The sequence below is a fragment of the Alosa alosa genome, chromosome 1 (assembly GCF_017589495.1).
Source record: "Alosa alosa isolate M-15738 ecotype Scorff River chromosome 1, AALO_Geno_1.1, whole genome shotgun sequence".
NCBI classification, from domain to species: domain Eukaryota; kingdom Metazoa; phylum Chordata; class Actinopteri; order Clupeiformes; family Clupeidae; genus Alosa; species Alosa alosa.
In genome coordinates this window covers 19543281-19568926 of record NC_063189.1, presented here as the reverse complement: position 1 = coordinate 19568926, position 25646 = coordinate 19543281, and the positions used below count along the sequence as shown (strand labels likewise).

At 44.3% G+C, this 25646-nt stretch overlaps 1 protein-coding gene across 2 annotated transcripts; it reads left to right on the top strand.

Annotated features, from left to right (window-relative positions):
• Nucleotides 1-1652: 1652 nt before the first annotated feature.
• On the top strand, nt 1653-24535 carry cdh6 (cadherin 6). 2 transcript variants are annotated; one of them, XM_048259311.1, is made up of 12 exons: nt 1653-1747; nt 11780-12107; nt 14696-14990; nt 15306-15425; nt 16268-16441; nt 16905-17092; nt 17540-17787; nt 18750-18886; nt 19597-19718; nt 21128-21248; nt 21834-22085; nt 23750-24535. In XM_048259311.1, the coding sequence occupies exons 2-12, from the start codon at nt 11889-11891 to the stop codon at nt 24283-24285; spliced, it is 2412 nt and encodes an 803-aa protein (XP_048115268.1). In that variant the 5' UTR covers nt 1653-1747; nt 11780-11888; the 3' UTR covers nt 24286-24535. The 2 variants fall into 2 exon arrangements, with proteins under 2 accessions (XP_048115268.1, XP_048115276.1); XM_048259319.1 differs by lacking the exon at nt 1653-1747 and adding an exon at nt 1774-1964.
• Nucleotides 24536-25646: the final 1111 nt, after the last annotated feature.

Here is a 25646-nt window from a genome sequence, read left to right as displayed (position 1 = left end):
TTCATGTTTATTTTATACAACGTCGTTATTAGTTTAACAACAATGCATTCAGAGGTATTTTGCACCACATTCAGGGCTGTGTATTGGTTGGCTGTTTTCATGATGGATGCAAAGTGTGGCCCTCCCCCCTCGACACCCCTTATCATGGCACAACACTGTATGTTGATGGTTTTCATCACTTTACCACAGTAATCCCTTTTAAGACAAGGGCTTAGATAAGCCTTTGCAAAACAAAAATAGAAATTGCTGGGCCATATAAAATTCTGAATGACTATTATGTCACGACCAATGGATGTACTTAACTATCTCTTTTTTTCCCTTTTTTGAATCAGTCCCTGATACTGATGGCAACACTATTATGTGTTGGTTAGTCATCACCAACCTCTGCAACACTGGAAATGCTGTTTTCTTAGCCATGTCTGTCTGTGGGTTGACAAGCCACTGTGTGCAGCGGTCATATTTTGGTACGTTTGAGCTTTCCTGAATTTGCTCATGCTGAGCTGGGCAACAGTTTCTGCCTCATCAGCAGCTGAGCGGGATGTGCATCAGCCATGTCAGATACAGCATTTAGGGCACGTTCGACTTGAGCACAACACATCCACCGCGTGTGGCCAACTGTCATTCTGCCAGGCATATGCCAGTATATGCAGTTTCCAAACACTATTACCAATATGTGACTCTAAAATGTTGAGCTTATTTTATTTAGTGCTATGTACTTAAATCACATGTGTTACATCACATAACTACCAAAGTCCTTGAAAGACCGCTGCTAAAACAGATTTCCCAGCTGTATATAGATTATTTTGACCGTGGATCTGATGTGGTCAGGCATGACCCACTGACTCAGGCCATCAAAACATTATTAGTTGCTGTTAGCGTTTGTCACTCACTATGGCACCCTTGTCACACATGACACATCAGTTAATCACAAGCTCGTTTAGGGCCCTATTAAGCTAAGCTTTTTAAATGGCTATCAACAGACTGGAATGTTAATTTGGCTGATGGAATTTGAGTTCAGGTCAGCAGGGGGAATCCTTTCTTCAGTCAAAGATTAACAAAGTTAAGGTGGGAGACTAACTGATGACTTTATACAAAATACGTCTGTAATGACCACAAGGTGAGTGAGACAACTAGACTGCAATGTGACCCCACCAACTGGAGCCAGAAGTCGACGACTACTGGTCATTTTTCTAATCTCCCATTCTAGTGAATGAGTTTTGTTTCCAAACTAGGCTATAGCCTACCCTGAAAGTAATCTAAGTATAAAGACATATTTTGGAACACTATATAGCCTAACCACATAAGATAATTAAATTAAATGTGATATTTGATATTAATTAAATAATGAATTCTTGTCACTATTAAAAGAGTAAAGAATAGTTTGTATGACAAAATAACTGGTCATAATATCTTATGCGGCCTTAGCCTACAGACTGAATAGTATTCAATACGCAATTCGCACATGATAGTCGGATGATAATAAGCATAATCAAATACGATAATGGCCTCCTACCTCTAAACCGACTATATCTCCGTAAATTCTGTTAATGACACCCTTCGTTAACAGGGAGAGACGAATGACAGCCAATCAGAAGCACTATCCGTACGACTTCAGAAGCCTTCATTGAGGTGTGATGCCGTGGGAGGGGAGAGGGAGAAGACAGCCCGCTAGGATTCAGTGTTTGTGCGACATTCAACGGATACACATCCACGCTCGGACTTTCTGCCGCTATCCTTGATAACTGTGGTGAGTGCTCATTTGTTAACTTAAGGTGTAACATAACGGATAGTGTGCAGTGTTATTTCTTTAGCCTATTTTATTTTATGTTTTTGCTATTTTGCCACTCCGTCGCCATGGATTAGTGCTTTGATAATGTTGAAATGCTTTAACATGTTTCAATAATCGAATCAACACGAAAAAATAACGAAATATCATGACTTTTTGGATGGGAAATTATGAACAGGTAAGTTTTGTTTTAAGCTAATTTATGTTACAAGTTTGACCGAAGCCCGAAATGACTCTCCTTTTGTGATGTCCCTGACATATAGCTAGCTTGTCTAACTTTGGACTAGCCTGCATTGGTCTTGGCAAAAGAAAAATGAATTGTAGTTATAGGCTAGCCTTCACATTGTCACTTCGTCTCTTACAGAACAGCGCGCAGCTTATGTCCCCCTGGTTTGTTGCCATGCACAGCATGGTCGCGGATAGCACGTTTGCGTTTGACACTGCCGCCTCCCCAACTGCCTACCTGTCTAAGATATGCGAATGAACTGTTTTCTGGGAAGCATTAGTATAAAATCGTTATACGTGTCTGTTACTATGCAATTGTTTATTTCCTCTACAAGTAGTCCGCAGATAACAGAAATGATTTGGAGGCAGGTAACTTTTGGCTGCAATTAACTATTTAACTTGCGCTCCACTTTTGTCATCGTCGGAATAGGCTACCCTTAAAAAACACTGTGAAAAGTAAGGCGAGTATTTAGCGTAGGCTACGTATAACAATTGAAGGCATATCATTGTTTCTTCATGGTTCGTTAATTAGTGGAAACAAAGCTACATGCAGTCTGGGTTAGACTGTTGCTTTGGACACGTTTGTAGCCTAGTTATGAACGATACAGAGCTCTCCATTTCTCATAAGTGTCCTTTCTACATATACCCTTCTGTATGGGGTCCACGTTAGGCCAGAGTGGGTGAAAAGAACGCTGTGTAGGCTAACGAACTTGTGCGGTAATTAGGTCAATTTTCTCTCTTTGTAGCCTACTCTTAAGAAACAATGGTAGCCTATCTCCAATGGTATGTTTGCAGACGAGACAGTGAGGGAGAGAGATTACTGTGATAACTGGATGGATGTAGGGCCTAGGCCTAATAATATATTGCGCTGGTTTGATGCTGGTGTATTTACTGCCGTTTAACGTGGACTATTAGTAGATTTTCAAGCAGGATACTGATCTGTGGTAAAGTTAATCCTGCCCAAGATTATCTAAAGTAAGTACAATATATCAAATTACATTTTCATGCAGAGCATATGAACATGATTCAGACTGATTGAGAAAAATGGGACACAAATTAATAGCAATTATTCTGGAGTGATTTCAGCCATTACAGTTTTATGAAATGAATCATATTCAGTTTAATGTTTAGAAATACAGATTCACCTGTTGATGGATGAAATGCGCTCAGCTAAACATATCAGGAATTTTAATGGCGAGCATTTGAGTTAAGATTTATTCAGCAACCAGAAGAAGGTCAGACAAATGTGACCTCTACTACTTAATTACAATGACCCTCAACTCCCTAGGTCAATCCAGTGTGTAACCTCTGACATGGGTCTCAACTCTAGTGGCGTTTGACTTCTGTTCTCATGAAGAGATATAGCATATTTCACATTTCTAGCCATTTACAAGAAAGTTTCCAGTGTCTGCTAACTCTGTGTATTCTAATCCATTTGTGGAACAAGAATCAAATAGCCTCTATGTGTGGTCTAGATGTTTTTGTAACTTGTGTTCAGTGACTTGTAAGTGCTGTCCTTAGTTTAGTTATAATTGGGGCCTACAGTAGAGACAGTAAAGACGGAATACATGACTGACCCAGCACTAGCCCTAGCCCTTCTTATACGTCACACTCTTTCCTTTCTGCAGCATATTGTCAACATGCTACACATGTAAAGTGAACGAGACCCCCTGCAGCAGGTGTTGATTTCCTGTTAAATAATTCAATAAACAGATAAATGGGATGTTTACTACACCTAGTAACACAGAGGAGGTCTGACATATGATTTGTCTCGTTTACCATAAGAGAAGTAATCAAGCGGTAAAATATGATGAAACGAGAGTCCAGTTAGTCTTTATATATATATATAGATCCATAGTGCATTCATCATCTTAATTGTCTTTTGAGTTGCCCAGCTCCCATAGTCCTTCACTTGTACAGTATGTGGGCACAGTGAGGTGATGAAGTAGACTTCAGCAGTGAAATTGGAGTACTCTTTCTCAGCCTCATCAATAGTCTTGAGAGATGATTTAAATGAGCCCTGTGTAACTCTTATGCATTTTTGCGGTTTCTGTGTCAGTCTCTGGCTGGAAGGTCACAGGACCACAGATATTGTTACCCAATGATTCAAGCTTTCTGCATGGCGAATGGGCAAGCAGGTCACAGCCATGCTTAAGGGTGCACAAATGTGTGTTTCAGAAGGTGGATTGCTAAGGAACAATGGTTTACGTTGAAGACTGGCTAGATCAGCCTCCAGGTGGGGGTAGTCCTGCTGGGCGCTGGTCACTTGCGTGGGAGGGATAAGAACCAAAGAAAAGCAGTTGCTCTCATGAAAGCATCTCTGCTGTGGCCTTGCTGACTCCCTGACACTAAAATGCTCCCTGAAAGTTTTTCAGTTTCTCTTTGAATTAATTTAGCCTTAGGTTTGGGTAATTTCCATATTTTTTCTAGCCTTTTGTCAATGTCAGTGAATGTCAAGATCAGCCATTTCCTCCTCTTTGCACATTGTGGAGATTAAATCACAGGGCCATTTAACAAAAGGAAATCCAATATCACATTGGGTTATATGATTGCTATTAAGATGGTTTAGTTGGACCTTTCAGAGTAAAAGCATTGTTATCATTATGTAGCAATCCTGCGATACTAGTGCTTTAAGAATGCACGGTAAGAGGTATAGAATAAGATGAGTTCTGACACATTGAGGGTGTTTTAGCTTAAGTAGAAACATTCAAATGCTGACCAGGACTCATAGGGCTTAAATAGTGAGGGGCCTGTCAGTCCATTACTTGTCAAGATTAATGAAGTAAGAACCCCGAAACACGCAAGTGGCAATAAATCTGGAGACAAGTTAATGGTACTGTCAAGCCGTCTGGTTGTGCTAGACATGTAAAAATAAACTATTAACAGCAATACGGTCAGTTCGGCTCTGGCAGATTCTACAGCTCTATTTAGCTTCTAAATCTGTGTGATTTGTGTGTTTGCTCATTGTATGGAAGAACAACAACAACAGAAACACACACACACACACACACACACACACAGTAACTCAGAGCCAGACACACAAGAATTTGCATTGCAATAGATGACTGCATTCCAAGAGTGTATTACAATGTGGAGGGGAAGGCAGTGACCTGTAGGCTCCTGCTGTGGTCTTTGCTCAGCGGCCGTAAAGCTACAGTTCTCACGGCTTCTCCACCCTCATCTCCACCTCCTCCTACCTCTTCACAGGAGGAAGGCACAAACAAACACCTCGTGAACGCAGACCTGGGGTTAAAGAGGATGCAGTCTAACCCCTTATTCCCTCACAGACACACACACACACACACACACACGCTTAGTAGTCATCAGTCCACATCTTTGGCACTGAAGCTAGCTAACCCATATAGATAGATTCGATTCTACTTGGTTGGTTCTTGAATAAATGTCTGTTTCAGCATTGATATTAGAAGACATTTGACACTGAGTAGTGATTCGTTTCATCCATTACATTGTCAGATTGGAAGTTGCTAAAACACAATTGTACAACATTGTATCCAGATCACTCACTGGCCATCTCCCTTACATAATTAAGACACCCCATCTGGTGTACGCAGCCCTCTCTGACAATAGCTGTGTGGCACAATACCCAGTCTAGCCCAGCTAGGGAAGTCAGGGAAGACGTGAGTGTGGGTGACATGAGAGAAAGACAGATAGAGAGAGGAAAGAAGAAGAAGAAGAAGCAGCAATGGAAAAAGCAGAACCCATATCCTCTGGAGCCATTATCTCTCCCTGTTCAGATTAGGGCACACATGTTGCTGAGGAGATTACAGTCGTGCCAGTGATGGTGGTGGTGTGTGTGTGTGTGTGTGTGTTCTCGCGTGGCCAGCCTGGGATTATAGTGTGTCTCATATGGTGTGACTGTCTTCTGCAGACACCATTATGCTGACACGCTGAGAAGACCACTGTTTGCTTCAATGATTGTAAAGACCATGGGCAGCATGGCATTGTGATGCACTCACACTCACTAACATTTGTCAGCCATATTGGCCAGATTGGACCCACAGTTTGCACAGTGAGTGCTTTTTGGAGCTAGAGTAAGAGTGGTAAACAAAAAAATTGTCTGCCAACTTTAACCACATTTGGATTAATCTCCAAATGTAATTCTATATTTCCTTTATTTATTTAATTTTGTTACAGGCATTGGTAGGCTTAAGGCGCCATTTATACATCATAACTTAAGTGAGACAAGGCAGGACAATCATTAAAAAAAAATAATTAAAAAAAATAACGCCTTTTCTAGGCACCCATGATCTTAGGTGACAGCTCAGATGTTCCTGAAAGGCATATTGAGTGTGTGCAACAACAATTAGCACAAAACACAGAATGTCTATCTAGAATTAGGCTCATAAATCAATTTAGGCTAAGAGTAAGCCAAGCCAAAGAAGGTTCCAAGAAAGTGATGCCAGAACACCCTTTCAAAAAATTCGCTGTCTAGACAGCCACTTCTCTCCACCTCACCCCACCCCACCTCCACAGATAGATCAATGTCTATTGATCAACCCACTAACCCCAAAGGGACGACATTGAGTAGGCTGATTGGCTCAAGCTCTCAGTAGAAGCAATAGGATCACAGCTCTCCCTTGGACTTTGCCACCAAAATGTGATTTGTGCTCATCTAATCATCCAACCCTGTACCCAAGCCTCCACTGACCAGCCTGGTCGGGGGCCTGTCAGCGAATTGAAATGCTATCTGCTCACAGGGGCTTGCGTCCACTGAGTGCTAGTTGGCATAAGGAGGTATTTCCAAATACTGACCCATACTTGTGTATTAAATGCATGCAGACCAAATATGAAATACATGCAGTATGCGATAAAAGGAATGCAATGTTACATATTTTGACACTGTTCTTCTCCACCAAATTAAGTTGTCCTTGATCCGACTGAGATGGGTGTGTGTGTGGGGGCGGGGGTAATTGCGCCTATGTCAGAGTGCATTTGGTCCAGTCGTTTTCAGTTAATGGAGGGTTTTCTGACCACCTTCTTCATTAAGTGCCCGAGGGTGATGCATGTCTGTGACACCAGCTCATATTAGCGTACCTGCTCGTCTGTGCTTTTCCAGCGGCACTACTCGTTAGCTGTCGCGCCCCCTCTCTCCCTCTCTCTCTCTCTCTCTGCCGCCTGTGGCTGACATTCTCCTTCTCTCACTCCTAATTGCTCCCTTGGGATTCATAAGGACTACCATGGCTGTCTCTGGCGTGTCGTGGGGGCATTCAGCAGGACCCATGCTGAGCACACACACACACACACACACACATACACACACACACACACACACACACACACACACACACACACACACACACACACACACACACACACACACACACACACACACACACACACAAACACACACACACACAAAACACACACACACACACACACATACATCACACACACACACACACACACACACACACACACACATCACACACACACATCATCACACACACACACACACAAACACACACACACACACACACACACACACACACACACATACACACACACACACACGCCCTCCTGCCCTCACTACCCAGCCAGCACACTCCCCATGTCTTCCACAGGTGTCTCCGCTCCACGTCCTCCTCTCACCTGTCAGCTCGCTTCACCCCCCCCCCCCTCCTCCTCCAGCCCCCTTATCCCCACAGTCTCCAGTCCCTCCAAGCCGGAAAGGGGACTGTGTCTTTGAGGCGGAAAAAAACAAGGCATTAAAAAGAGAACAAGTGTAGTTTCAAGGACAAGACAAGATGTTAGGCTGGCTCATCTGAAAATAACAGTGTTTCAGTGTGAGATGAAGAAAATAGGCCGCTCTCGTTAATTTGTCAGTCGGAGGTTGTGCGGGAGCTGCGACAGAACATGGAGCTTTTCATGAGAAGGCTCAAAGCTTCTGTCGTCTATGCTTCTTCCTCCACCTTCACGAGTCGACCACATCCTCTCCAGGGCCCAAAACAAACACTTTAAGGTCAGATAAACAAACATTGCCCCTGTCAAATATCCTGAGGATTCTGAGATGAAAGGTGGTTGTGCTATCATACAGCGCTCCCCCACAGTAAAATCAAAGCATTTTTACTTGGGATGACATTTCGTTGTGGAATGATTTTGTGGAATTATTCAGACATCAGAGACACATCGTAGCATGAAATCCCTGTGTCACACTGAAGGCTTTTTTGCGTTTATCACTATGTGTATGGGCAGCGGGGGATCGCACAGCCCTCCCCTGGCTTCTCTCTCACAGCGGGACAGACTCATAAATGAACTAGCAGACATGTTGTGGCCCAAACTCCACTAATCCCTGCTGACTCCCCGTGTGCCAGAGCGACTTCATTTTCAGTCAACTTCCCCTCCGCACAACTCCACTGTTCTACCAGGTCAACGTGCTGCTGTGGGGGGGGTGTCTTAGGAATCGAGGGGCTGTATGCTGTTGATGAATAAGGCACTGACCTCCAGAAAGCTGTAAAGAACACTTAAGACGATTAGACATATGCTTCCATGCACTCTTTGAACATACTTGTACATCCACATTGTGCAGTCAGCCTCATTGATGTGACAGCAAATCAATACACCCCACGTCCATTGTTATCATATGCAATTAAGGGCATTTCATAAGGCTCGACCTAATGGAAGTGAATGGGTGGCAAACACCATGCAGCGGTATTTTGGCAGTTTTGTGATCTTGTGTGGCTGTGTGAAATAAATAGATGTATTTGAGTCAGATGGCCGATGTTGGCCGCACTGCAGTGGCTTTAAAGGCGGTGGATCTCCCTCATGTCACCCTCTGCTGCCATCACGCAGGCAAATTTGACCTATGGCATTTTTACACTGATGAAGGAATACATGCAAATGTCACCAGCCACACTGTTAATCATGAAAACTGCAGGCACTCCAATGAGATGCAAGGCGTAGGGGGAGAAAAGGGAAAACAACTAAAAAACACATAGGCGTGCCCTTGCCCCCACACACACACCACCCCACACCACACACCCCTCTTGCCTCACCATTGTCAGCAATCACATTTGCAATTTTGCACTTGGGGAAGAGGCAAGGGGAGCAAGGCCAGGCTGCTGCTGGAGGACACACATAGACACAGACGCGGTGTGGGAATAGGGAGCGGCTACACGGCTGATGCCTGATTATCCAGGGTTAGGGGAACGCCGTGTGTTTTCTTTTTGATGCAGGAAGAAAATAACGTTAGTGAATAACAAGTGAAAATCAAGGCAGCCTTACTTCAGTGATAATGTCATACATGTAAATATGCACATAATTATAATAATGATGAACTATGAATTAAGGGAACTACACATACACACACACACACACACACACACACACACACACACACAATCACTCACCTCCCACCCCACCCCCTATATGTTTTAACAGAACACCAGAGGTTGTGAATGTGTATTGATGTTCTAGTATTGTGCATCAGCAAACAGTTATTGTGTGCACATCCCACCTTCTGGCAGGTGCAGGACAAAAGAAAACTATACTAAAACTAAAATTTTGCCTGAAGAAGACCCAGCAGTGTCGAAACGTTGCCTGTTGTGCATTAAATAATTGGGAGTCAAAAGCAGTGTTGCGGACATTATATTTGTTCAATCTAGTATTGTGCATCCCCATCCTGTACTAAAGAGCATTTGTTCTGTTGCTGTTCTAAACATTTTTGCCCTGTGTTGACTCTCACTCCCTATGGCATTACTTAGACTGCTGCTGGTTACAGGCTGTGGGTGTGGATGTGTTCATAAACACATTCTCTAGAAGTTCATTATCAAGTTTTTTTCTCATTTTTATTTTATTTTTTATTTTCAAGAATATTCTGGCTTTTATTAAGTCAAGTCACACACACTTTTCCTTGTAGGAGATAGGAATGCAGTTGTCGCTTGGAGTTATACATTTATATAAGTTATTAAGCATGAATATGCTTCGGAACTGTGCATGTTTCATCAACTAGATATCAATCTTTAATTTTATTTTATTTCATTCAGTATGTCTCCTGCCTTTCTACCTTCACTAAAGTCAGCACAAATTCTGTGGTGTGGGTGAATGTAAACACAGTGTGTGTTCCAATCTTGTATTTGTCTCCATGTTAATCTCCAACCCTCTTAAATAGGTCACAAGGTACCCCACTTTCCCACAGTCTGCGAATCTTGTGTGTGTGTGTGTGTGTGTGTGTGTGTGTGTGTAGGAATGAAATATTGCCTCATTTTCATAAATTCTTTCAAATGCAGCAGCCCTTTGTACTGCATCTCCATCCAGGTCCTCTGAGAGGGAAATGGGGACAATTGCAACGATACATATTATAGCCTCATTACGCATAACATGGCACTTATCCAGAGGGGTTGGTTGATTTGGAAACCTCTGCGAAAATAAAACAAATAAAATTCTAGGACTCAATGAATGTATTCCGTTGGTAAATCCTACAACTCCATGCAAATATACAGTGCTCATATGTACAGGGCTTAAAATTCATTTTTCAAAATGGGGGGGAATTCCCCCCTTAGGTTATTCATGTAGGGGGGATTTACACAATTTGGGATTCTGATACCAAGTCAAGAATTGCGATTTCAATACTTGATACTTTAAAAAAAAAAAAAAAAAAGTGTTTGATTTTGGGGCCCCCACCACCCTGACGTCATCAGCAATATATACTGTAGTGGGATCATTCACAACAGTGGACATCCTAGATTCTGCTTGACTCTCTCCACACACACAAACACACACTGAAAATGATAGCTTATGTGATATGTTTCTATCATATATTTTTGAATTCATATAGAGTGTATTTATTTAATAATGCATTTTTTTTAAAGTATAGCATTTTACTAGTAATTACTATAGTAGCTAAACATATTTAGTAATTTGAATGCCTCATATTGACGTTTAACCTATAACACTTAGGCATATCTTTAATGTGGTGTGTAGGTCCAATTGAGTGCACATTGGTGATGAGTAGGTGTAATTCAGTGCCTGTCACTTTAAGAAAATACCTGAGAGTAATTCTATGGAGTAATTAGCCCCCTTCAACCTGACGGTTTTTAGGCTGTAGTCGCTAGTGAATAAAAGTTGTGCATAGTCTCGGTATGTGTATGCAAATCATTATGTTTTCTATGTCATTAGATACAATAAATGTTAAAAAAACTAACATGTCGAAGACAATCTTTCTGGGATCAAGTGTTGACGTGACCTGAGCTAGCAGGATAGTTACCAAGGAGCTCTTTCCAGATGTAAAAGTTTGCCATGGTAGCGTAGCCTATTTGCGTAAGCGCAAAGTGGTTCTCTCTCTCTCTCAATAGCACCGCATTCACGCCACTTAATGATTAGGCTATATTAACGTCATCAGACAGGCTGTAAAAGTGTATGCGGGAATTTCTCGCATTATGATGGCTAGAGTTGCGGGACTTGAACAAATTATGCGCAATACCCGCAATCCAGCAGTGAAATTTAAGCCCTGTATGTAACACACCCACAGTGGAGTAAAGCACAGAATGTAACAGTATACAGTATAGTAAACATTTCCAAATTAGAATAGGCAGAATTTCTGAAAATGTACTTATTTAAAGTGCTGAAGGCATTTTGTGTTAATTTATGGCATACATGATTAAGGGGTATTGAGAGGTGCTGAATTCATTTTCTGTATGCCAAGCTTAAGAACTGTTCCATTATGCCTCAAAATGGAGAAATCCAAAATGGCCGCCACCACCAGGTTTAAATCTATTTAAGCACTTATCTGTGTTTGTCCTGTTCCCACAGGTACGCCCTATCTCACAACTCATCCAGCGAACTATGAGCCTGCCAAAGTTCTACGGCCTCAACAGATAGGATCCCCGGGCTGCTCAGCACTAACTCCACGGAACACAACATGAGGACTTACCTTGCGCTCTTGCTGTGGGCTGCCGCGACCCTTGGTGTAGACGGCATGGTCTTTTTTCAGGGCTCTGGGGGGGTAGTGGGGAAGGAAATGGACCAACACAAATCAAAACATGGAGTGCCTCTCAGGCGAGCGAAGCGAGGCTGGATGTGGAATCAGTTCTTCCTGCAGGAGGAGTATACTGGATCAGAGAATCTCTACATAGGCAAGGTATGGTGAATTGGACCTGAACTTGCTCTGATCATCTTCAGTGGGCTTGGGGCCTGTTAAACGCAGGTTAAACGCAGAGGTTTTGCTTCGTCTTGGCCGAGCGTCCAAACAAATCCTGTAAACGCAATGCCCGAAAACCGCACTTTTTTGAAACCTGGTCCCAGAGTGGAAAAATCTGAAACCGTAGCCCGTTTGAATTCGTTTAGACAGCGAAACCGCACATCCTGCTTGCGTATCGATGATGTCATCCCCACACCTCAGCTGCCCTGGACTTGCACTTATAGTATTGCCTAACAATACTAGTTTTCATACATGACATTACCTACGATTACACTCCGTAAGATAAATATCACAACTGGTGCTGCGGCTTTTGATAGCTTATGACTTGGTGGACTGAACTCTGTTTTTCCCAGTGTTTTTTTTATGAATTCTAGCTACTGTCAGTGACGCGAGAGAACTTAAGTTATTAGGAAAGTGCGGTGTAAGTTTAGGCTACATTAATTTGTCCGTAGTGCCAGTGTCATACATTTATCTTACAAAATACATGCATTCACAGTCGAGTGAAATCAGATATAAGCATACAAAGACGCTTAGAACTCACGTTAAGCCGATGGTAGCACACTAAATGCGAATGCGCGATTTGATGCAGGCAAAAGTATTGACTGTTACTAACAAAGGTTTTATAGCAATATTATAAATGTGGCGACAGAATAGCCTAGAACTTGGGTAAGCCTTGCGTTTAGTAGCCTAATTGCGGTAATAGCCAAAAGCAATGTGAATCACGGACTATCCTACAACCAAAGAAAGTAAAGGTGATTAGTAGGCCTACCTGCATTAGCCAAATAAAGGACGGGACTGCACCCTTCACAGACCGTAAAATAAAGTTTATTAGTTTTACAGTTGACTACAGTTGACAGTTCACCATCAGTCCACACAAACAATTCTGGTTTCCTTGCACTAGCCATTTCGTCGTAGCCCATTCTGTCTGTTTGTAAAGCGCAAGTTTTGGTCAATTTCTGTAAAGAAACAGTGCCACCTATAGGCCAGGGGTATGAAGTAACGTGTTGAGTCGTGTTGAAATGGATCCGTTTGGACGCAAATATTCTTGATACGGTTCCAGGGAAGACGGAGGAAAAAAAGATCAGTTTGGTACGTGTGGACTAGGCCTCAATCTTTGATAGGCAGTTGTGTGAGGTGTGATTTCAGTGTGATTCAGCTGAAGTGTGAGGGTATGAACGGCAGTGTAGAGATTAATTAACTTGATCATTGTTTAGGGAAACTGCCTATCAGAACAATTAATAGGTGTAATCCGTGGTGGGGGTATAGTCAAGTTTTTCAAAGTGAAAGCTGAAAAAGTGAATCTTTTGGCAGTGAATATATTTTACTGTGCTGTAGGTGAAATGCCCCTTTCTCCCACTCAAAAGACTTTACAAGTAGACTGCAATTTACTAGTCACCTCAGTAAATGTAATGAAATAAATGTAGCATTTTACGTCTGACCTCCAAATGAACAGCCAAATGTTTGGTTCCAGATGAATTGTACTAAATGTTCTCTTTCTGCAGAGACTCGAAATATCTGGTGTATCTGCATGATGCCTGACAACTGTGCATGAATGTTCTCTTTAAATCTTTATGACTAAAAAGAGTTGAAGGTTGAATAATAATCATCAGTACAGGACTATGGATGTGCAGTTCACCCTAGAAGAGAGAGGAATGAGAGAGTAGTCAGCACAAGAGGGAATTCAGAAAAAAGGGAAGTGAGCGAGATGAAAAATTCCAGGTTTCACAGTCACCTTCAGTTCAAATTAGCATCAAAAACAAATGAAAGAGAAATTCCTATTCAGGACACAGCGATGTGGCTTGGCCCGTGATCACAGCTGTCTATCTTCAGAGTGTTCATTTATTTATATAAAAAAGCTTTTGAGTTTGACTTTTGCTGTAACACTGACTCACTGGTTATTGAGGTTTTTCAATGAAATGTGTTTAAAACACACTGCCATTGTTTTTGTATCTGAAAAGTAACTCAAAAGTCATTCACTTTAATACTGATCGGTGATTTATAGTGAGTTATTTACTTTTAGGAAACCTACTGTATGTGCACATATTTGAGCGATAACATCCTCAGAGTTTTTTTTATTTTTTATCTTGTGATCTTTTGACTGCAAGTTAATTAGAAATGCAAATTACCGGTATTTGATTCTTCATTTTCAGGTGTCAATGTGGTGAGGAAGTTCATTAACCCTTATTTTCTGGAAACAGGATGCCATTTTCAGAATGCAATGTTAGGGGTAGAAAGCCATTTTGTGTGTACATTTTGCATGTTCGTTTGATTCTCACAAGCAATCAAAAGCAGTTGCCTTGAACATCCTGCCTTTTGTTGTAGCGCAAAATGCAATCAAGCTGACATTACTTTAATGGGAAATTACTTTTTTATCACCTTCTTCTTATTTAGCACCTGTGAGTGAATGGCATTGAGCTGAATTGACTTCTGCTAAGTGCGACTTGAGAGCTTCAGGACCACGGGAGCTCGTTCCATTTTCCCTGCCGAATTTCGTCCATGTGAACACCACCTTCTCTTTCCGTTAACAGCTGCACTCCGATATGGATAAGGAGGATGAGACCGTGAGGTACGTGCTCAACGGGGAAGGAGCGGGCACCATCTTCATTATCAACGAGCAAACAGGGGACCTGCACGTCACACGGAGTCTGGACCGCGAGTCCAAGGCCAGCTACATCCTGAGGGCCCAGGCCGTCAACAGGAAAACGGGCTACCCACTGGAGCCAGAGACGGAATTCATTGTGAAGGTCCACGACATCAACGACAACGAGCCAAAGTTCCCTCAGGAGGTCTACTACGCCACCGTCCCAGAGAGGTCGAATGCAGGTAAACACTACTGAACGCTGACTGTCATATGTGAGATGAGAGCTTAGTGACCTCTCTGACCTCTAGCTGATGGAGACAAAACATATGTAGACGTCAACACCCTGGTGTCTGTAAATTATCTTTAAATATTTTAGTACAAGTAATATCTACTCAAAAACCTAAGATGGGTGTAAGGCAAACACTTCAAGGTCAAATATGGTTCATGTTATTGGTGTTGACCCTAAGGATGGCGTTTTAAGCCACACTACAAGATTGGGAAGCCATAAAACACGATCTCCCCTTTTTTTGATGGAGTTTTTGTTTGGCCTCTCACAGGCACATCCGTGACCCAGGTAATAGCCGAGGACGCAGACGACTCAATGTTCGGCATGGCGGCCAGGCTGGCCTACAGCATCAGCCAGGGTCATCCTTACTTCTCAGTGGAGCCAGCCACAGGTCAGTACCCTTTTCATTTCCTTTAGCCAACTGGGAGAGTAAACAGGGCCAGTCAGGCTGAAGCTGGTATTATTGTCCAGGCTCACAGTGTTTTTTGCCCTAGTAGAAAAAAAAATGGAGTGATAATAATAATAACAGCCAGCGAATTTAATCATTTCTAATGTACAATCTGGAACATCTCCCATTGAGGTCTATGTTTAAACAAGAGAGAAATGGAAACACAAAAGCCCCCCCCCTTATGCAGCTTACCAGGCAGCTTACCACTGATATGGTTTATCCCAGATGCACCCCGGGTGATGATGTGTGTATCACACCAGAGGACATGACATTCTAAGAGCTCTAGACTGCAAAAAGCTGCGTGTTTATCAGCCAGGACGGGTAATCTGGAAACATGTACGCCATTCAAAAAAAAGATCTGCTCCAGGGTTCATCTGTGTATGGACAGTAGGGTTAAATTGACCACCTCCTTGTATTGTTAAAAGACCTTCATATATTGATGATTTAACACAGCAGACATTGAACATCCACTGGTTTTGGTCAAGTCACGTCATCAAAGACACAGCTGTACAAGCGGTCGTCTCACCTTGCAGCACAATAGCCGCTGAATGTGTTTACTTGTGCGGACAGCTATCTGTCAATCAGCCACTGATTTCCATCAGACGCAAGGTGACTGTGTACCTATGTAATGTCCTGGAGAAATCAATACAAATCCGTCTCTCACATGCAATCCGGTCAGTCTTCTCCTACTAGAGCCCTTATCTCTCCTGATGTGGTTAGATATGTGCAGTGTAAAATGTGCTTGCCAGACAGTATGCAGGTTGAAGTTTTTTTTTTTCCTTCAGGCATCATCAGGACAGCCCTGGGGCCCTCTGACATGGACAGGGAACAGCGGGAGCACTACCAGGTGGTGATTGAGGCCAAGGACATGGGCGGATCCAGGGGAGGCCTCACAGGAAGTACCATCGTCAACATAACGCTCACTGACGTCAACGACAACCCTCCCCGATTCCTCACAAGTAAGAATCCCCATAGTTATGTGCGGTGATGATAACGTGTGCAGAAATTGTGGGGGATATGTATCTGAGCCAGCACTGCTGAAAGGCAGAGCAGAGGTGCTGGCGGGAATGAAATGGAAGTGAAATGGTTTCCCAAATAAAAATGGCACAATGAGCTTCGCAAAGTGCACGAGGTCGGTGTGATAATCCTGATTCAGACGGAGGAAAGGGACTCGGCGCACTTAATTCCCTCCATTTCGACAGCTCCCGCTCTCCGGAGCTCCAGCAACAAAATAAAGCCCAACAGGCAGTTCAGTCCCCTGGATGCAGGCATTAGGGGCTTGATGCCTTTAAGCCCTTTCTCTAATATTACAGCTGGCGCATCTGTGTGAAGTTATGGAAACTAGCGGAGCGTCCTTTATCATCAGCTGTCCCCCTGGTTCCTGGCCCGCTCATGTGTCTGTGTGCTGTTCCCCGACTGCAGGTGATTTTTCGTTCAGTACCCCGGAGACCACAGAGATGGGCACTCCCATTGGGAGGGTGAAGGCTTTTGACAGGGACATTGGCGTCAACGCCGAGATGGACTTCAGCATCATCGGTGGAGATGGACAGGACATGTTTGATATTACCACTGACAGGATCACACAGGAAGGGGTGCTCAGTGTTAAAAAGGTGAAACTTCCTTGGAGTCTTTAAGCTTTTGTTCTTGGCTGCATCAATACCATGTCAGATCGTTTTATTTCTATGAGATCATGGTGCATCATCACCCAACACACTTACCATTGATTTACTTTTTTCTTCTTCCTTCTACCTCCTTCTACTACTATCTCATTTGATTACATTGTGCCTGGTACTTAAACTTCTGCACTATCATCCTCTTCTAGTCTCATGGAGTTTGTAAAATAGAATTTAATGTTACCCTAAGGTCTCCTCTGCAATGAATGTTAAGCCTCATTTGTAAATTGGTTTAGATAAACTAATATGTAGATGTAACATGTCCAATGTTCTAATAAGGTTCAGCAGAGGCCATGTCTCCTTAAATCCTTGGCTGAGCAGGGTTATTGCGTGGGAAGGCAAGCTTACTCATTGTTGTGTTTGTTTCTTAACCTTTGCTTCCAGCCCCTGGATTTTGAGAGGAAGAAGTCTTATGACCTTAAGATCCAGGTGCAGAACCCGCGTCCTCTGGTGGACCTGCAGATGCAGGCGGTCAGCAAAGCCACCGTGCGCATCAGCGTGGAGGACGTGGACGAGCCGCCGGTGTTCGAGCGCTTCACCTACATCATGGAGATGAAGGAGAACACCGCCGCCGGCTCCACCGTGGGCTCCGTCAGTGCCATGGACCCCGACATCCGGCACGACCCTGTCAGGTGGGGCTCTCTTCTTATGTGCCCTACATGCATACATACATACCGGTACATACATACATACATACATACATACATACATACATATAACATACATATACAGTATAAACCTACATACATAGACATGCATACATACATACACAGACAATACAAACCTACATATAAACATATGCATACATACATACATACATGCATACTCACATATACACACACATATAGAGACATTCATTCTCGAGACATAGAAACACTGCAATTAAAATAATGAACCAGACATGCCTGCTAATCTTTATGAACCTCATTCAGAGCATCCTCACTGAGCCTGTTTACGAATACAAATGAAAAACGCTTGACTTTCTCTCTCGCTTAATACACACATCCTCCACTTCCCCTCCAGACAGCTCTCGTGCAGGTAATTGTAATAGATAGCCATTATTAAAGCAAATTAGCATATTATCAGAGTGCTGTTCCCACTGAAGATCAAGCTGATTTACGTGGCTCTCCATCTCGTCCCACGGCAGCCTGTTCCCCAGGAGTGGCAGAGCAAATAGGGGACGAGCGGAGGAGTGCAATTATAGGTCCCTCTTCTGACTGGGAACGGGACCTTGGGGCATGTAATTATCGGAGTCATCAGAGGCAGAACAACTAACACCACTGCTCCAAACACCAGGAGGCCAATTAGGAAATTGAACAATCCCTGTGAATGATTGCATGTGTCTAAAAGAGAGAGAGAGAGAGGGGTGGGGTGGGGAGAAAATGAGAGAGAGGGAATTGACAGCCAGCGGCAAAGGACAGAGATTTTCAGTAGTCTGTAGTCACCTTTGTCTTTTGCCAAAGCGTTATCTTTGTAGCCGCCACTTTGTGAGACTTATTATTGTGTGCATGAGTCCAACAGGCAGTGCTCTCTGTGTGGTCTGTAAATGGCCAATTAGCAGTCAGGGGTAACTTTTCTCTTCCATTCTTTCAAGGTATTCCATTGATCGACACACGGATCCAGATCGTGTTTTTAATGTTCACGGAGGAAACGGCTCCATCTACTTGCTCAAGTCCCTGGACCGGGAGAAGGCAGCCTGGCATAACATCTCTGTTGTTGCCACTGAGTTCAGTGAGTGTCTTTCTTACGTTAAGCAAACCTACCCAGGGTAGCTAAGGGTCCAGGTCACTCAGTGAGCAAGTATCTCAGGCATGAACTAAAGTTATATTGTGGTGTGTGAAGCTGACCCACCTGTATTTCTGTCCAGGATGCTGCTCATGGTATTAAATTGGCATATGGATTTTGCATAGCTATTAAATAGACTTTGAACTTTGCCCACCATTTCAATTAGAGCCATAAATGTGCTGCATTTTTTAATTGATGATTAAAGCCAGTCAGTGATGTTGTTTGAAATCCCTTCCTTTAGTTTTCCCCTCAAGTCTCTCCCCTGTTGGTCACACAGTCAGTTGGCACTGGCTTGTCGTAGGTAAATGAATAACAAGCCCATCATGGCTTGATTGCCCTGGTGTTGCACTGAGGTATTGGTCTCATCTCCCCCTATTGTTCTCTATTACGGAGTCTGAGGTAATCAATTGAGACTGACGTTTCTTCTGAGCCGTTACTCTATTGACATTCAGCTAATTGTGTGGATAGCTTTGTCAGATATCACAAGAGGAATTTAATTAAGCTTGGCTGGGAATATGAGAAATCTACTTCTGCTTTTTGAGTGGGCTTCAGTTGTCAGTGTTCCACAATTGCAGTAATACAAAGCATGGCAATTATAGATAATGCACACACACAAAGGCATATTTTATCTAACAGCACTGCTTGTCTTTCACCAGACAATCGGGAGCAGAAGAGTAGTGTTCCAGTGTTTATCCGTGTCTTGGACGTCAACGACAACGCACCCACCCTCGCATCCTTCTACGAGACGTTTGTCTGTGAAAATGCAAAGTCTGGCCAGGTACACTTCTACTCAATCTCATCACAGTGTCAGTCTATGGGGGAAATGAACCTGTAGTCTCATCACAGTGTCGGTCTATGGGGGAAATGAACCTGTAGTCTCATCACAGTGTCAGTCTATGGGGAAAATGAACCTGTATCAGGACGGGTCAGGAGGGGCTAGACACGTCCATTAAAAATCCACTAATGCACTCCCCATCAGGTTTCACAGCCCAGCACTGGCTGCTAAAGTACCCACGCAGAGATGTGCAGGTAGATAGGCAGCGGTGGTGATGATCACCCCCCTACACACACACACTCCAATCCCCCCACCCCACCCCACCCGCCTCCACGAATTGGCCTTGCGGACCTTCTTTTGTGATGACTGTTACATCTGTCAGCCTTCCAGAGCCACTCTCTGATAACGTTCCAGCCGCCTCGGTGTTCATCCCGACCTATTGTCCATCTCTGCACATCTCACCCCATCCAGTCCTCCCACTTGCACTTTCCACAGCCTGCGCCTTTTGTCATGCAATGGCACACAGCTCGCAGCACCACAGCCCTATGCTCGCCACAGTTAAACACCAAGAACTAGTCTCAGCCTTTCTGTAAATTGAAATGCATGTCAAAGGCACTGGCATGCGTGTGTGTGTGGTGTTGGTGGTGGTGGTGGGGGGGGGGTAGACACAGTTTAGAATGTTGAGTTTTCGGACAGACTGCTTTTCCATTTCAGTCATGAGCCAGTGTGCGCTTGCTTTTGTTGTTGTCATCCAAGCCCCTTTCTCCGGCATTGTTTACTACATGCAGCAACCAAAAAGGAAGTAATTAATAAGCTAATTATGTTTTCCCTAATGAGCAGTCCAACATGTTGACGAGAGGTTGAGCAAGTCATTCATTACATAGCCTGCCTCAGTGTTTGTTTTGCTCCTCGTTTGACACAAATAAATCGGCTTTGGGCTGAATAGCCTTTATTTCACTTTTGAGGTGTTAAATGGAAAGGTGGATTTTTTTTCCGTCACACACTAGAAGAAGCTTTTTTCTCGCTAATTGTCTTTCCTCTCTTATTGCTCCCATGGATGGAAATAGTCATTTTTGAGGGAACTCATTCTCTACTGTTAACTACTCATTTGGGGTAAAGGTTAAGGCTATTAAGCAGCTTTAATAAGTGCCGCATATCAGGACAGGAAAGAATTGGTCATGTGTGAAATGCGTGTGAATTGTGGCACTTTCAAATTCAAGTGCCATTTTAAATTACTTTTTTTTCGCTACCAGAGAAATGGATTTTTACTTAGTCCTGGCTATCATTTGTCATTTCGTTGTCCTTCTCCACTATCATTCAAAGACACATAAAGTGTACTGGGTTCTGCATGTGTTTCCCAGGTTGTGAGTTCAGCTGAAGGAATTCATTGTCCTGTGGCTTCTCTCTTGCAGAAAATTCAGACCATCACAGCAGTGGATGAAGACGATCCTGCCGGTGGCCATCGCTTCTTCTTCAAGCTGGCCCCGGAGAGTTTAGAGTTTAGACCCAATTTCACTCTGAAAGACAACCAAGGTAAATCCCTTCCTGAGCCTATCACCCCAGTAAGCCCTGCAATCTCTGCATAGGCCACAGCTCACAGGCTAGACATGGACATGTCTGCAATGCCATTGCTGTCACTGTAGGGAATGTATTGTAGTTAGGTTTATGTTTGTGGTTCTCAACAGACACTTTTGTCCAAAGTGACTTTGATACATCAATACACATTACATTAATTAAAATGAACAATGTAAAGTCACAAAATGTAAAGTCACAAAAAGCCTAAATAAAAATATAAATATCAGTAAAATAATGCAACAGGATAACACTAACAATCAACATACAAACCACAACTCTTTTGTTGTGCTGTTAAGACATTTCAAACCCAAACCCAAATGCCCTTAAATGCCCTTGTTTACTGAGAGCAGCATGTTTCGGAAACTTGTGGAGAGAAGAGCTAATTAAAGAAGAGTTTTGCACCACATTGTTTTGCTCTTGTTAGCCTTACTTAATGAGCACCCACTTCAAAACTCCACCATTAAACACGTTTGATTGCAGATCATTCAAGCAAACACATAGAAGATCTGTCTCTAATGTCTCTTCACCCCCTGCCTTTTTCAGATAGCACGGCATCAATTTTCACCCGCCGCACTGGCTATCGCCGGCTACAGCAGAGCTCTTTCCATCTCGCCGTGGTCATCTCCGACGGCGACTACCCCATGCAGAGCAGCACCAGCACGCTCACGGTGCGGGTGTGCACGTGCGACCGCGACGGCAACATGGAGATGTGCAACGCGGAGGCCCAGTCCGGAGTGGCCGGCCTCAGCACTGGCGCCCTGGTAGCCATCCTGCTGTGTGTCATCATCCTGCTCCGTAAGTGCAGCCAGCTTTAAGGCCAGCCCTGCCTTCGCCTCGTCCACCTCCTCCATCTCCTCCTCCTCCTCCTCCACCTCCTCTCCCTCCACCTCCTCCTCCTCCTCGTCCAGCTCCTCCTCCCCCACCTCTTCCTCCTCCACACACACACCACTGCTTGTTTCCCCCTGTGGCCACCACTCTCGTCCATCTGCCTGGCCCACTCTGCCAGGGATAGGCCGCAGCAGGCTAAAGGGAAAGGCCACTGCAGCTTCTGTTTACCTGTATCCATTTCATCAAGCACCTGCTTTAGTGAAAACACTCCTGGAGCCAGTACATTCATGCAGTTCACTGGCTTTCCACTAAAAGTTATCTTCTCCATCCTTTTGAGGACTTCTGGTGCTCCAGCTGGGTCTGGGAACATGCCAGGGTTCTTGGCAGGGCTCAATCCGAGGGGTGGGATAAATGGTTGTCTTTCAAATTCCCTCTCGCAATAGGATAGCGCTACAACCCATGAGTCCCATGCGTTTTCCCACCAGCGGAGCTAGTTGGTAGATCAAACTTTTGTCATAGCCGGTCGGCAAAACTCTGAATACATCTTTATTTTTTATTTTTTAAGTCTTTAAGAATCTCGGCCGAAGCCGATTCGAAAGACTGCTGTTCACCAGCAGTAGCCAGCTTCTTTGTTTTCAAGTAGTAGGGAATTCACACGGAACCATCGCAACTCTGTCATCATTATGTTAAGCCCGCCTACCGGTTCTATTCACAATGTGATTGGCCTGACCGAGGTTTGTTTTTTCCAGCTCGCAAGCCAACGGAGAGTTGCTAGACGACCCTGGCTGCAAATTACATTTGCTGCCGCTAAGGTGCGTCTAGATTTCTAGGCTAGCAAGCTACCTGCGTTTACAGATAGCTGATGACACATTCCATGAAAAGGTCTAAGGTCGCTCCCTAGACCCAATGGTTTGAGTAATGAATATTTAACGGTGAGAGAAAGGTATGAGTCATTACAATGAAGAATGATGTAATTAGTACAGCGTATTATTGGTCCCATATCAGGCCTGGACCACTGAAGTTAATGCGCGTGTTCGCCCTGTGCTAATGCATGTGTTCCTGGAGGTAATTGATGTGAAACGAGCGCAAGGGCCCTTTCTCCTGCTGGAGGAGAGGCCAGTGGAGGGAGCCGGGCAGTCAGGCAGCCGAGTGCAAGGGTGTCGTTAGAGCACTGTGGCTTTGGGCACGCGTGTGAAGCGCTGCGCTGCGGGGGGTGGGGGGGCTGCTGCACGCATGGCGGGAGCAGCAGAAGCACATCAGGATCAAACGCAGCCTGCCCTGCCTGAGACACAGGGATCGCTTTCATTCGCCACATTCATTTCATTTCGTTTCATTCTCTTTCCCTTGTTCTTGTGCCAATCTATCTGCTGATGAGGATGCGTGGGCTACCTGTGCTGCAGATAGCTCTGGATGAAATTGTTTCCCAAATGAGTCAGTGTATATGGATAATAATCTGTCTATCTATGAATCTGCCTGTTTGTCTGTCTGTCTGCCTACCTACCTGTCCTCCAACATTCTCTCTCTCTCTCTCTCTCTCTCTCTCTCTCTCCTGTCTCCATGTTGACTGCCTCCCCTCGGCTGTGACCTGCTCTCTAATATCTGCCTATTCTGTGTCCTGTTCTGTCCTCCAGTGATTGTGGTGCTCTTCGCTGCGCTGAAGAGGCAGAAGAAGAAGGAGCCCCTGATCATCTCCAAGGAGGACGTGCGGGACAACGTGGTCAGCTACAACGACGAGGGCGGCGGAGAGGAGGACACGCAGGCCTTCGACATCGGCGCCCTGCGCCACCCCGAGACCATGGAGGAGGCCGCCAAACAGCGACGGGACATCATGCCCTCCGAGACACTCTTTGCGCCTCCGCCGCTGCTGAGGCGGAGCGTGGCAGCACCGGGCGGCATGCCCCCATCGCGGGACAACGCCGACGTGCGGGACTTCATCAACCAGCGGGTGCTTGAGAATGACCTGAACCCCACGGCGCCTCCGTACGACTCGCTAGCCACCTACGCCTACGAGGGCAACGGCTCAGTGGCCGAGTCGCTCAGCTCGCTGGGCTCGGCGTCCACGGAGGATCCTGGGGAGCAAGACTACAACTACCTCAGCGAGTGGGGACCGCGCTTCCGCAAGCTCGCCGACATGTACGGGGGCGAGGACAGCGACAGGGACTCCTGAGAATCCCAAAAACGGAGCGTTCGCTGAGAAAAGACGGAAAAAACAATCTGAAGAAAACTAAGAAAAACAGAATCCGTTTCTGTTAAGGAAAGTGGAATATGCAGCCCGATTTTTTTTTCTTTAAAACAAAAGTGCCCTTGACTCTTTTTTGTAACTGATGCCGCAAAATCTCTCCGCCAATCTCTCTCTCTATCCCTCACTCTCTCTCTCCCTCACTCTCTCTCTCTCCACTCTCTCTCTCTCCCTCACTCTCTCTCTCCCCCCCTCTCTCTCTCTCCTCTCTCTCTCTCCCTCACTCTCTCTATCCCTCACTCTCTCTCTCCCTCTCTCTCTCTCTATCCCTCACTCTCTCTCTCCCTCACTCTCTCTCTCTCTCTCTCTCTCTCTATCCCTCACTCTCTCTCTCCCTCACTCTCTCTCTCTCCCTCTCTCTCTCTCTTTCTGTGGCATCAAGCAGTTTGTTTGTTATTTTTGTGCCAGGCAGACACTGAAGAGGAAGTGGGCTTCCCTTATGAAGGGAATCAAAGGATTGTAAAAGCATTCTGGTGCTTCTAACTTTATTGTGCCATCTCTGTGGCACTGCAGGCACTGCATGTGTTGTGAAGGACACTGCCCAGTGATAAAGGCTGAGGCCATCTCAATAATCAGTAATCAGTAATCAAGTCCTTCTTCAGTGACTTAAGTACAGTGTCCATTTCCTTCTCGAAAAACCAAAATATTGGAGAATGTCTAACTGGTTACAGATTTCTTCTGCTGTCATAGACATGGATATTACAGGCGAGTACACAGTCTCCTCTCTTCTGTGGAGAGTGTTTCATCCTTAATGAGGAAGTGCTACATCAGCATTATTTCCTCCTTTGGAGTGGAGACATGAGGACCACATTATGCTCAGTGAATGTTTCTCAACGTCGATGACGTACACTCTTTTGTGACTGTGCAGTGTTCACAAAATGTCGAGCCAGAACTTTAACACCCAATGATGTGTATATGTTTTGATTTTCTGTGTACTGCCATTTGAGGAACTTGGTTTTTTGTTTTGTTTTTTGTTTTCTGTGAATAAAGATGGGGATCTTATGTGTGCTAAATGTATTTGTTTATTTCAGTTAACCTCCACTCAGCACTCTGCACACTGCACAATGCACAGGTGATGATGACCTGTTAAAAAAAATCAATTTGAGAGTTGAAGTCAAATGTCTGTTTTAGTAAACTTATCCACAATGTTATAGTCTAAATCCGTTGAAGGTGAATTTATGAACCCTCAGTGGTTTTATTTCTTTGTGCCACCAGGAGTTTAAACTTGAGATTGCATTTATCTGTGTTTTGTGAAACAACAAAAGACATTTGGTTCTGTCTTATGATGG

Excerpts from the sequence above, each read along its gene's own strand:
- cdh6 (XM_048259311.1), top strand. The coding sequence starts at position 11,889 with ATGAGGACTTACCTTGCGCTCTTGCTGTGGGCTGCCGCGACCCTTGGT. Across the intron at positions 14,991-15,305 it reads CCCAGAGAGGTCGAATGCAG|GCACATCCGTGACCCAGGTA; the intron begins GTAAACACTACT and ends GGCCTCTCACAG. Across the intron at positions 18,887-19,596 it reads TGTTGTTGCCACTGAGTTCA|ACAATCGGGAGCAGAAGAGT; the intron begins GTGAGTGTCTTT and ends GTCTTTCACCAG.